Here is a 13,663-nt window from a genome sequence, read left to right as displayed (position 1 = left end):
CCAAAATTACATAGGCTATTTTAAAAAAATTTCCTTAAAAAAATAAACAAATAAATTCTTCATGCCTTAAAATAGCTTGAATGTTGCTACACCCTTGCATCATTCTATGAATATGCAAATTAGCCCCGCCTCCACTCACTCGCACCAGTTCAGAGATCCACTCGTTGACGATCACAAGTTGGCCTGATTGGTTACAAGGTAGTTTGTGACGTCAGAAACACCAGCGATTTCAAAACGCGATTTTGAGACTGTCTTTGGTTCACTAGAGTTTTAAGGAGAAAATACTCAGCAATGGTGTCAACTTATGAATTTGCACATGGTTTGTCTTAAAGCATATTAAAAACACCACATAGACATATAAACAACATTAAAAGCTTGATTTTCACCACAGGGGGACTTTAAGACACACGAATAACTGGATGTCATGAAGTTTAACTGGTAGCATGGTGCTATTAACACTACAATCATTTATTTCCTAGTGAACACACATATTCATGAAATTTATGATGTAGGCCTATACTTAAATTGCACAGTAGCCTATGACAGGTGTCTGTCAAATGAAGAAAGACTATTAGATTACAATACCCTTAAACTGTTACAATAATCATGCATGCTTTTAAAGCGTATCCACATCATGTTAATTTGCAAGATGTTGAATTGATGGTAAATGAAAAAAAAGTAAATGTTAAGGACAGTCAATATGGTCATCTTCATTAAGATCTTAACCAACTCATGTTTTTAAAGGCCAGTTTTAGCTTTGATGTATGAATGATGCCCAAGCTGTGTTGTGAGATGCACTCAGTGGCGGTGGGCAATCCCAGAACATGAATGAATGAATCCGTCACGCTGCTTGTGCAGAGAGCAGATGCGAAGGCCTGGTGCTCCCTCTGCTGCACAATGAATGTAACAAAGATAAAAGAAAATTAGCATGTCTTACATGTTCAATGCAATATGACAGAGTTTACTGTAATATTCTAAACATGAACTGGCATTTTTTTTACATAGGTCTAACCCCCGGACAGTTCCAGTGTGACACATAAAAACAACAGTATCTTACTTTGACTTTTTTTATATATATATACTAGAGGTGCTTCCCTCTATGAATCCTTATCACTTGGCAACAGAAGCTGTTAGGCTTCAGGGTGATAGAAGGAGAGGAATGCAAGCTAAAGCGTGACATTCAAGAATCAGTGAATGAGTGTAGCATGTGGTCCATTTCCCCCCACCTTCAATCAGTCAGAACGGATTGGGAGAACGACGGACCAGAAAGAGGGGAAAAGCAAAGACTTCAAATAATCTCCACAGGGTATCCTATTTTCCTAGCTTGTGTGTCCCCCAAAACACCCCAGGGCACCAAAATGTAGGCAAAAGGCAGAAATTACGCTTGAGGCAGTAAAAATAATCCGTCCTGACACTTACAAGCTCCCACAGAGATTTGAAGCCCTGTGCTTATAAAATATTGAACAGCCACTAACACAATTCTGTCTTCCAGAGCTGTCTGCAATTCATTTCGGAGAAAAAAAAAAAAAAAAGCTCCATGGGAGGTGCTAAGACTGCAGAGAGTGATAAAAGGGCCACTCATTCTCACCACCAGAGGTCAATGTTTTCAAAGAAATGACAGTAATCCTACTGTCGATTCTTTAAAAACATTTTGTGGCAGAACCTGATTTCACCAAGTGCAACATGTTCCTGGAACAATATCTTTGTTGATCCTGGAACAACATTCCAATCAGCCAATCAGATTTGTGGGACAAGTTTACAGTTAATATCAAGTCTACAACCAGGGTTATAGGTGCTTTTACATCAGTGTTATTCACCTATCATTTCCCTCTGATTATAGGGGTTATAGGGTTTTTATTAAATTTTCAGACAGGAATGTTGTTCCAGGATCAACAAAGTATGTTGACTCAGGAACGATATAACTCGCCGAGATCAGGATGTGACATTTGTATGCTATAGGTTTGAATGGCTAAATGAATATGTGGATATTATTTGCACGGTAACACTTTACAATAAGGTTCATTAGTTAACATTAGTTAATGTATTAACATGAACTAACAATGAACAACACATTTGTTACAGTATTTATTAATCTTTGTTAATATTAGTTAATAAAAATACATGCTGTTCATTGTTTCTTCATGTTAGTTCACAGTGCATTAGCTAATGTTAACAAATACAACCTTTGATTTTAATAACGTATTAGTAAATGTTGAAATTCATATTAATAGTCTAAGATTAATAAATGCTGAAGAAGTATTGTTCATATTTACCAAGGTATACAAATATTAACTAATGCACCTTATTGTAAAGTGTTACCATTTGCACTAACCACTCAACAAATGAATAAATAGCTATAATAGTATAATACTGATCATAAATAATGCTCTTGGATCATGAGAGCAGACTGCAGTGGCAGTGAAAAGGTCAGTGACTAATGGCTTAGTGAATGACCAGGCAATTATAATCTGCGTTGAGTAAATGTTATTGCAATAAGAGGCTATCGAGAGGTCATAGGTGTGACTCTTACACTGCAGATGGCTTGGAACATTATTGTCAGCACATTTTTTGTATCTTTTGACCACATACATTTCCATGAAAAACTGATGTTTGAGTTAATCTATTTGTGTGGAGCTAGAGTAGCCTACTTGAAAACATGATTTACAAATAAATCAGTGTGGCTGTGTATGTAAATAGATATTTAAAAATTATTCAGAAAAAGGTATTTCATTACTGTCAAACGTCCCTCCATTAAAGGGGACTAATAAAAACTTCTGGAAATGAACTTTACTGATTGTCTTGTTGTGCAAACCTTTGATTTTAAACTTTGAAACCCAAAAATGTAAAAAATATAGCACAATATTATTAATATTATCACAATGGCTAATAACCTGTACTGGAACCTGGAACCTGAACATTGGAAACCTGGACTGTGTGTAAAAAAACACACACTTGAGCTTGTTTGTCACAAGTTTAGACAGGGGGCAACTATCTAGAAACTATCTCTCTAATATACCTTTTTGTGAATATATTTATAATATTAACCAAAGTCATTTGCATTCTCAATATATGCATTTAAAATAGTTGTGGGAATGTTATAAAATATAAAATATTTCAATATGTATCTGACTAATAAAATATTAGCCTATATAATATTATTAATCATATTATATTAAACATTATTAATATCAATAAATGACATTAAAAATATACATAGCAGGATATTGAAAAAAATGGAATTGCAATTAAAATACAAAAGTAAAACACATAAGAACATGTAATTGCTGAAACTTGTAATCTCTAAATTCCCGTTAATTTCAATGAGAGGCTGCTCTCAATGCATGCGATCTCCTGATGAGGTCAGTGCTAGCTGCCTCCCGGTGTCAATCAAACAATGGCGTCATATATCCCCAGCGTTTCCGGTGCGATGGGCGGGGCTCCGCGATCCCGGTCTGGATTCTTCATTCGGGAGCGCTAGACAAGGCTGAACACGAATGCAGCCATATTCGGCTTCAGGGAGAAGCAGACCGGCTAGCGCCAACTTACACGCAAGGATTCGCCTAGTTAGAAAAAGCACCCACTCCCAGTTTTTGGAGGGCGTATTTATGTAGGGTAAAGAAGTGTGTAGTTCTTCATTAGGGAATTTATTATTGAAGATATACAGCAGAGCGGAATGAGCGTCCAGTCATCCTGAGAGATTCGACGGGAGAAAAAGCCCCGACACATCCCGCAAAGTGGAAAGTACAGATTTGTCCGGATTAAGGCAAATGGAGCCGACAGGGCCTCGGGAGTGAGGAGGGGGGTGGAAACGCTGGAAACCAGCGGACAACAACGGGGTTAGGCGCATTAGGTCTTCGTTTATCTGAGCACTATGTTGGGCACATTTTGCTAGCTGGCTAGCTGGATGGCTGGCTAGCAGTTGGAGTCTGGGACTTCAGATCTCCACACATATCAGCCAGATAAATCCCACTTGTATATATTTATAGCGCGAATCCCTGTTATATTAATATCGACAAGTGTTATTTTATATTTTCTGGCTGTGGGAGTGGTAGCCAGGCCGCTAAATTGTTAGAAAATGTCTGCGAAGGTGCGCCTGAAGAAGTTGGAGCAGTTGCTGCTGGATGGCCATCAGAAGAACGAGAAGTCACTGAGTGTGGAGACACTGCTGGATATTATCATATGTTTATACAACGAGTGCAGCAACTCGCCCTTAAAACGGGAAAAACACGTGACGGACTTTTTGGAATGGGGTAAGTTGATGAATTTGGGTGTACCGACTGCATTTGGGAATATAAATCAGTGCGTGCCCCTTTAAGAGCTGTTAATCTGTTATTACATTTGCCTTAATCACCCAGCTGACTTCAGGCTATTGTCAAAATTGCTGCAGTGACATTTGCTCTTGGAATTCCTGGCCTCGTTGTTTGAGCAAATACTAGTTGAATAATCGTATCTCTGTAGTTTTAAATGTGGGGGGAGAAGATATTTAATATAATGCAATACAATGATGATTGATAGATGTTCAAATAAACCTTAATCAGAAGCCTGATGGACCATGATTAAAACTCATTCAGACGTGATATTTCTAATAAATAATTAACAAATTCAGTGTGTTTTATAAAGAGTGTATGAATATATATATTCGTACACTCTTTATAAAAATCATATTCTAAAAGGTCTACTTGTTAAAAAAACTGTGGACTATCAGTCAGACTATGGAAGGCATATAGAAAATTGGGTACAACCGGTTTTTCATCCAAGTTTTGGTTATGTTAATCATTTAGAGACCTTAGAAATCCATGTACTACATATAACACAATAGGCTTTGTAGGGTTAATCAGATATTGCTGATACATGTAAATCTTGGACTTTGGTTTCAAGGGCAATGCAAATGTTTCTGTTAATAAAGTCTGGGGACATTGATTCCTGTTGATGTTCTTACATTTATGCTACATTTATTGTTGTTATTGCCATCACCATTTGCATAAGGGTGATGCTGAGTCTGACGGTATTGTTTTTTTAGTCACTGTGGATTCAATCGCTTCCTCAAAGTTCAGTGTAAAGTGTAAACAGGACTGCAGTAGGTGGGATGCCCCTTTTTGGGCTCTTCCTGGTCCTGTTGGTTGCGGTTGGCCTTCACCGTGAGTAGATTCTCTGTCCTGGGTGTTGGGTTGACGTCAGTAATGAGATTACACCCCAGTGTGTCTGCTCCTGTAAAGACCGCCACTGTCCTCGTGCAACCCGTCACTAGCAGGTGCCACCTCACATCCCATCACTGTGACTGAGCCATAGTATGACCCAATTTCCAGGAATCATAAACTCCTCTGTTCTTGTCTTACTACAGCACTGGTAGGCCACACACTTTCTTATGGCGCCCTTGATTGTGGAGGTTAATGATTTACGCGGAGGATGTTATGCCTCTGCCGGTTAAACAAGCAATGCACTAATGCTACTCTAAAGTGCAGTATTGGCAGAGTGGTTGCTCTCAATACTTGCTTTCCATTTTATGTGTTTATGTATAAGTGTTCCTCATCTTAGAATGGCCACTTGGAGTTCCTGGTTTACCTTTTGTGGTAAAAGAAATGTACCCGCTATCTTCTATTTACACATGGCTTTCTGGAAGTGACCTATAAACATCTTTGGTTGAAATATAGTAAGAAAATAAGAGAAGCTCTACTGACTTTGTTTCAGTGTTTGTCAATTTGACGACATTTGGATATTCACGGTTTATGTCTCCTGCCTCACATTCAAAATTGACAATCTTAGTTTTTAATTGAATGTTGAAGTGTTTATTATAAATAATTTAGGGGTGTAACGGATTGTAGTTGATCCGTACGGACCAGGCCCCGTGGTTCAGCATGCATGTGATTCGCAGATTAGTTATAAAGTTTAACCATCAAGTTCATCATTTGCATGTGTTTCTAAGACTTGGCTATTTAAATCTTCAAGCGATTTTAAACCATTCAAGTGCACGAACAGGTTAAAGAGAACTCAATTCTCCGAAAAGGGGAGGAGCTAATGGGGGCCGTCAGTTTTGGGCCTGTTACTTTGATGTCACAATGTATAGCATTCCTCAATATTTTGAGACACTTTCTGATTTATGGGGAAATAAAGTTGATTTTTACCATAAGAGTGTTGTTGTGTAGCCTACACACTGCAGTGTGCGGACACATAATTATGTAAACGTAATCAAACAACAAAACACAGCTTTAACAAAAAAAAATAAAAAGAAAATATATATATATATATATATATATATATACATATTTAATTTTTACAGTGAACACTGTGCAGTGTTATTTTACACATTACATTTATGTACCTGAAAACTGTTAGACGTTAGACCTTACTTTATTTGTAACTTTGTTATATTGTATTTATCTTCGTAATTGATGTATTTTTTCTTATTTTATTATCGACTGTTCACTTGTCTTTAATAATGTTTGAAATGTGTTAGTTAGGCTAAGTCTTGTAGTTTTTGCTTTGGTATTGAAGTGCTTAGTGTTAGCTATTTAAGTAATGAATGGAAAGCAAAGTTACATTTGTTAGCAACCCTATCAATCCTTATCTTCTTTAGCCAAATACATAGCACATTTCTATTGACGTATTGGATTTTTTCGGCGAAGTGCCTAAATTGTCTTTATTTCAATGTTTTACGCCATTAGTATATTGCAGTATATTAATAAGGGATGCTCTGATACCAGTATCGGTATCGGGCCAGAGACTGTGCTCGGGTACTTGTTCTAATAAAAATGCGCAGATACCAACAAACGATACCAGGCAGCGTGAGACATGTGGATAAAAGAGAAGGCTTAGAAATCTAATTAGTGAAATATTAAACAAAATATTTGAACGCCTATAAAGCTGTGCAGCAGCACAGATGCGCAAGCTTGTTGAGCGCATCCCCCTTTCACAGACATCAGTGGAAAGTTTGTAGTTCTCTCGGATATGTCAATGGCAAAGAAAGTAAAACGAGTCATGTATAATGTTAACTGACGAGAGAGAAAGAGCAAGGACTTCTGTTGCATGCTCTTGATTGCTGATCATTCACTCAGCACACTTGCGTGTAAGCAAAATATGAACTGTTACGTGATTAATAACGAGTGGTTCCCTACATTATTACAGGACGTTTGCAGGTCAAGAGGTTTCGTGAACGCAAACGTCCGAAGTGCTTGTCCTGAAAGCTGCCTCAGACACGCGAATCGAATTGAATTCTCTTTCACGTCTTGCGCTTGAACGGACAAATTCACACAAAATGATGTAAAACGTCCGTCTTGGGGGGTTTCCGGGTAAATCTAGTCAGTTATATCATAATGAACGTAAACAAAGAAAACACATACAGTTGGGTAGGCTATAATGGATTCGGTCCGTAAACCTGCTGCTGTGTTTTTGACTGTTAATCAAACTACAAAAGACAAAGTAATCACACACTGCTATTGACTGAATTACTCATCTTCATCTATATTTCATTTATACAGTGATGAATATGCAGTATTATTTCACATTTGATTACTTTATTCATATGTACCTAAAAACTACTGTTAGACCTACACTGCCGTTCAAAAGTTTGGGATCAGTAAGATGTTTAATGTTTTTAAAATAATTTTCTTATGCTCACCAAGGCTGCATTTATTTGATTTAAAATACAAAAACATTTTGTGAAATATTATTACAATTTAAAATAACTGTTTCTATTTGAATAATTTTAATGTAATTCTAAATATAAAATATAAAATGTAATTTATTCCTGATGCAAAGCTGAATTTTCAGAATCATTACTCCAGTCTTCAGTTAATGTTCAGAAATCATTCTAATAATGTTTTAATTTACATTAATTAGGCTAGTAGTTTTTGCTGTAGTATCAAAATTGGAATAGAGAATTGTGAAATTTCACTGATATCTTAAACATTTGAACCACTGACGCAGTCCTTAGCACGGAGCCCTACTGGAGCAGCTTTAAATATGTGCTGTGCAATTAAATTAAAGACAAAATATGATAGAGCAATAGAAGAATGAACAGTGAAAGTAGCAGAAGCTCATTCAATAGGCTACATTTTAACAGGCATAAATAAGCAAGAAAATAACCTGGAGGACAAAGCCAACTAATATAATTCATATTCTTTTGGTTTCTCTACCCAATATATTAAAAAATTACAAATGCAGTGAAAATACAGGAATCGGTATCGGCAAGCACCAAAAATGAAAGTATCGGACTCGTTCTGGAAAAAGTGGTATCGGTGCATCCCTAATATTAATATCACACAACATTGTCAATGAAATCAGTTTTTTCAGCATCCCAAAAATGATGCCGAATACATTTTTTTTTTGTCACTTGTCGCCACCTACTGGTGTAATGATGTTATACAGGGCTCCAGACTGCGACCAATTGGTCGCATTTTGCGACCATTTTTCCTGCCGGTGCAACCAAATATTTATTTAGGTCGCGCTGGCGCGACCACAACGTTACCGAGCATCGAATGCAAACAAAGTGAATGCGGAACAAAAATGCGCTACTCATTTATGCTTCACGGACCGTTTATTAGTTCGGACCAATAATAGACAGCGCAGAGCCCCGAACTTGCCAGTCGCGGGCCGAGCTCGATCACGCGACACTGTTACTAGGAGATCCAGTGAAGAAATCCATTGAATTCGCATCAGAATTAATAACATCATCGCTGCGAGATCCAGTGAGAAACATTCCGATTCGGCGCAGAGTTCTCTGTTATAAACCATAGATATCAAATCAAACAGCGCTGACGTGAAAACCAGGAGAAACACTTATAGAAGGCTTTCAGTCCACAAATCAGCAACATTGACCATGGATATAGCCTAATGTAGTAACTCTAACCATAATTATATGGTTATACGCTACATATGCAATAGTCAAACGCTTACAAGTACTAAAACATCTTTTTCCAGCACTTCAAAACTATAATATATATATAAATGTTATTTTTAATGCGATGAACACATTTTTAAAGATGCATCCTTTAAAGATTGTCCTAAAACTAAACATTTTAAGATGTAGGAAAAACTCTTATTTAAACACTTATTTAAAAATAAAAAATAAATTTAATTACCATTGTAAACAGTAAGATGCTTTTTGGCTATTTTCCCTAATATACATTTTTTCACTCATTTTGCTTTTTAATTAATATTAAGACATTATGAATGATAATAATTAAAGTTAATTTCATCTACACTCTAAATTAAGCTTAGTGCTTTATTGTCAGCCCCAGTGCTTCCACTGTAAAAAACTCAGTGGCTCCGGTGCTGCTGCCCTCAAATGTTAGTCTGGAGCCCTGTGAACTTAAAATAAAACTGCACATTATAATATCTGTATGTTAAGTCTATTTATTATTAAAGAATTTGTCAGTATTACAGTTATTTTGGGGGAAATTTGAATAATTGCATTGCAAGCTGATTTAAGGTGTGCCCATACATTTTCTGCTTGCGCTCCTAAAATTTTCAGTCAGGGGCTACAGCGCTCCTAGTAAAAAAAAGTTAGTTTGGAGCCCAGTTATAGATAGCCTACAATCTTAATAAGAAAAGTTACTTTCAAAAGGTGATTTACTGTATTTTGTTTGAATTTAGATTGCAATCTTTTAATGATTAATCATGCAGCTGTAAGTCTTTTTCAGTTAAATTTTTTTACAGCTTTGTCGATGGATATTTGAACAATTTAATGTACACTTTATTATAAGCAGGGTTCCCACGGGTCCTTGAAATCCTTGAAAGTTTGTGAATCTGAAAAAATGTTTTCAAGGCCCTGGAAAGTTTTTGAAAATAAACATACATAGAGACAGGTCCTTGAAAGTGCTTGAATTTATTTTGATGGTCAGATACACTTTTTCCACCGTAATGGTTCTGTTGTTACCACTTGTGTCTATTCTCAAACTGTATAGTGTTTCGCGGATCGCGGGTCGGGCGGGCCAAGGAATACAAACATTCCATTCCAATAAATCGAGGGTGGATGACAGATAAATCATTATAGCCTAATGTGTTGAGTTTAATAAAGACACGGAACTCTCATCACGGTAAAATGCAATGAACGAACGTGAACGTTTACTTTCGTTTTCAACAACGTAATTCTCTTCAGGGAAAACCAATCAAGGAAAACATATCAGGGCTCGACAATAACGCTTGTCCGGGACACGTATTTTTTTATTTTTTTGAAGGGGAAAGTGAGAGAATTGTAGGCCTACTACTTGTCCCTACCAGACAAATGCCCTGATTAAAACAATTTTTAGTATAATAATACAAAATAAATAATTCTGTTTTATTTAATTTAATGTAAGTGGTGATTGATAGCCTATAGTTGATAATAATATAGGCCTATAATGTAGGCTACTGATGGTAACAATGTTGCGCTGTTGAGGCTTGCGCAGTTATTTATAACACTATAGTTAAGAAACAATATTTTGTATTGCCTAGGCTACACACGACCAGAGAGCCATCAAGATTGAAACCGAGACTGATTTCATAACAGTTCAATAAAAAAAAGTTAAAATTAAGTCACTTACATTTGGAACGCAATGACTGTTTTTGTTCTGTTTCAGCAGCGAAAAGTTCCAAAGATCACAGCAGAACCATTGCGCATCTCACAGCTATACTGAATGATACTGAATGATTCAGCATTTTGAGCGAAGTGGTTGAGTCAAAGATTCAGTTACCCATTCATAAACTGCCTCATTCTGAATATCAGCCGTTTGTTCGAATCGTTTGAATGAATGACTCAATGACTCGCTCATTAAGACGGTCGCCTGCCGCCTCCTACTGGCGGTTTAGTTTCATAAAGTATCATTCTTTTCAACATTCCTTATTTGTATATTCAAAAATATTTTAAATAATCTAATTTAATACAGTTAAAATTTTTCAATGTAAATTATTTAATTTGATTGGTAACAGCATAGTGTCTTATTATTTTAATTGAATATATTGACCAAATTTAAGAATTTGAAATGAAAGATGGAGCAAACATTTAATAAAATTAGGGGAAAAATGCCCTTTATAAAAGGTACAAAAAAATTAGTGTTTTCAAACAGTGATGTAATGAAACTGACAATTTAAGTTTGAAGGGAGTAAAGCCTCTGTTTAGGCTATTAAGGAAATGTAATTTTGCCAAAAGAAAAACTTTTATTTTAAATAAATGTTAATTTTTAATCAGCCTACTTCAGTGTGATATGTTACCATATCATTCTTAACACTGAGAATTTGAATAATTGTAATGTGATGATCAGATGCAGATATCTAAATCAAAGTATATGGGCGGTTTGCGGGTGGATTATTTATTTTAAACAGTGGATTCGGGTGACTCAAAGTGCACCAAATTAATGAATTTATCTTTAAAATGTACAAAATTTTCTTACCGGGGGGGCATACCCCCGGACCCCCCTAGGGGTACCAGGCTCCACCCACAAAAATAATGTGGGAAACACATTAGGCTATATGATGATCTACAAAAAATACTAATTTAATTATCTTATTATTAAAATACATTATTAGGATTTTACCACCTCCGCCTTATTTTGAGCCAGGAAAAACCCTGGATACCTTAAGTTGAGTACCATGGTACCTCAGTGTTTGTTGTTGGACACAACAAATGTGTCCCCACATTAAGTCCTTGAATTTGAGGGTATTGGACATGGAAAGTCCTTGAAAGGTCCTTGAATTTGAAGTTAACCAAGGTGTGGGAACCCTGTATAAGGTAACATTGTTACAGTGTAATTACACAAAGTACTGTGTAATAATTAACTTCAAGTACTTATTATAGGGGTTATGTTTGGGTTTCTGTTATTTTTTTGTTATTCTGTTTTCAGAATAAGTAACATGATTAAAAATTTCGCCATTCAGAAACATTTTTGTGTCGGAGATCCCTACGGGATCTGCACCTCATTATCACTGACAGACATATTGACTGCGCCTCACATTCTGCTATTGACCGGATCTGTTAGTTCAGTCCATCTTGTCTCACTGGGGCAATTTTCCAAGAGAGGACGAGCTCTGACTGGAGAAATTCCTCTTCAGTGTTACACAAGAAATGCTAATGAACCTGAATTAGTGCACATGAATCCATTTTGTTGTAAGAGCCTGACAGGAAGTCAAGCTTGGCTAGTCCATGAATTTATCGCATACTCCTAATAACTGAGTTTATGATCGCGCTCTCTTGCCAAAGCAACAAGCAGAGCACATATTAATCATTGCAGTGTCTTTCTCCTTTGCTTGATTTCTCAAACGCAGCTTGCCAAGGTCAGTGGTGACAGAGAGAGAGAACAGTATGTAGGTGTTTATGCCTGACTTCCTCTTCGACAGCAGACTGAAGGCTAATTAAAGGAGAAGATTAAGCAGAATGAACACCGACTATAGTATTTACCCTCCTTGGCAGGTTTTGGTGTGAACTGTCAATGTGGTTGCATTTGCTGGATGTACAGGCTTGCACTGCTCCCTCTCGCACAATGTTGGTAGCATGCAATTTGATATATTGTATTTGCCATTGTTGTTAAATGAAAGGCATATATGCTTGCACATAAATCATTGTTTGTTTGGTCCAAATTCGGAATGGCACAGTTTTGAAATCTAATTTTCTCACCAAATATACAATAAAGAATGTTTTACATTTACACATTTTGGCATGCTTTTATCCAAAGTTGAGATGCACAATATTAAAATTCTGTCTGATAACTGTCAGATGGTTAAATTTAGATAAAATAAATAATTGTTTAATAATAAAATGTTTACATTTTATTTCATTTAGGCATCATGACGGTATGAAAAATTTATATTTTGAGTGTTTTTAAAATTATATTGGCACCCTATTGTTTAGCCTTTATCAGAGATTTTTTTAATTTCCCAATATTGTATGTTTTGTTGTGCATACTTGTTTCCTTTTACATTAGGATTCCTTCATCTATTGCTCACTTAAATTTAATCTTTAATGAAATCTTTAGCAATTCTTACAATGAATATGTTTTTAATACTGTACATTTATAATGTGATGCCTGAATGCATGAATTCCCTCATTGAATGACAATTATCTCACCTAAATGTATTCGTGTTTTTACTTTGGGGTAATTTTGTTAAAAAGCGTACAGACAGCATAAGGAAGGTTAATTTCAAACTCTGAACTGAATTAAAAAAAAAAACATATAAAGAGTCAGTAATAAAACAAGAACAAATAAATTATAAGCAGTAGCACAAATAAATACAATAGAATAAAGATACAAATGAAATAAACAGCAATTTACAATTGGCCCAATTGGGCAAGTGAAAAATTCGTCCCGAAATTCCCGCAACGCAAGTGGAAATCTTATATCGCAGCTCATTTTGCACTGCAGTTAACAACTAACGATTATTTTGATAATCGATCGATTATTTTTACGATTAATCGGTTTATGTACTTATATTTTAGTTTTTCCCATTTTTTTCCCAAGTAAATTATTAACAAAGGGTCTTTATCATTCAACATAGACTTTTTAGAGATTTTAACCATTTTGCATTGTCATATCCTCATCAAAAACATACCTGGAGTTGTGTTTTATTATGTGTTAGTAATCCTTTGTCGAACTCTTCTGCAATCAAAACACTGACCCATACATACTCTAGCAAATTTCACAAGATTTCAAATAATGTTTTCACCATGGCAGTCCTTAGGGCTCCTAAAGTAGTT

The 13,663-nt window shown here is 35.9% G+C and overlaps 1 protein-coding gene across 3 annotated transcripts in view; it reads left to right on the top strand.

Annotated features, from left to right (window-relative positions):
- Positions 1 to 3,476: 3,476 nt before the first annotated feature.
- The window catches only part of cdc42bpb (CDC42 binding protein kinase beta (DMPK-like)), a 77,247-nt gene continuing 67,060 nt past the window's right edge, over positions 3,477 to 13,663 (top strand). For all 3 annotated transcript variants that reach the window (XM_081379137.1, XM_081379136.1, XM_081379135.1), the window contains exon 1: positions 3,477 to 4,250. In XM_081379137.1, coding sequence (XP_081235263.1) covers positions 4,076 to 4,250 — 175 coding nt within the window. In that variant the 5' untranslated portion in view covers positions 3,477 to 4,075. The remainder of the gene's footprint in view (positions 4,251 to 13,663) is intronic.

The sequence above is a fragment of the Scardinius erythrophthalmus genome, assembly GCF_964197995.2.
Source record: "Scardinius erythrophthalmus genome assembly, chromosome: 11".
NCBI lineage: Eukaryota > Metazoa > Chordata > Actinopteri > Cypriniformes > Leuciscidae > Scardinius > Scardinius erythrophthalmus.
This window is presented reverse-complemented; position numbering and strand designations above follow the sequence as displayed.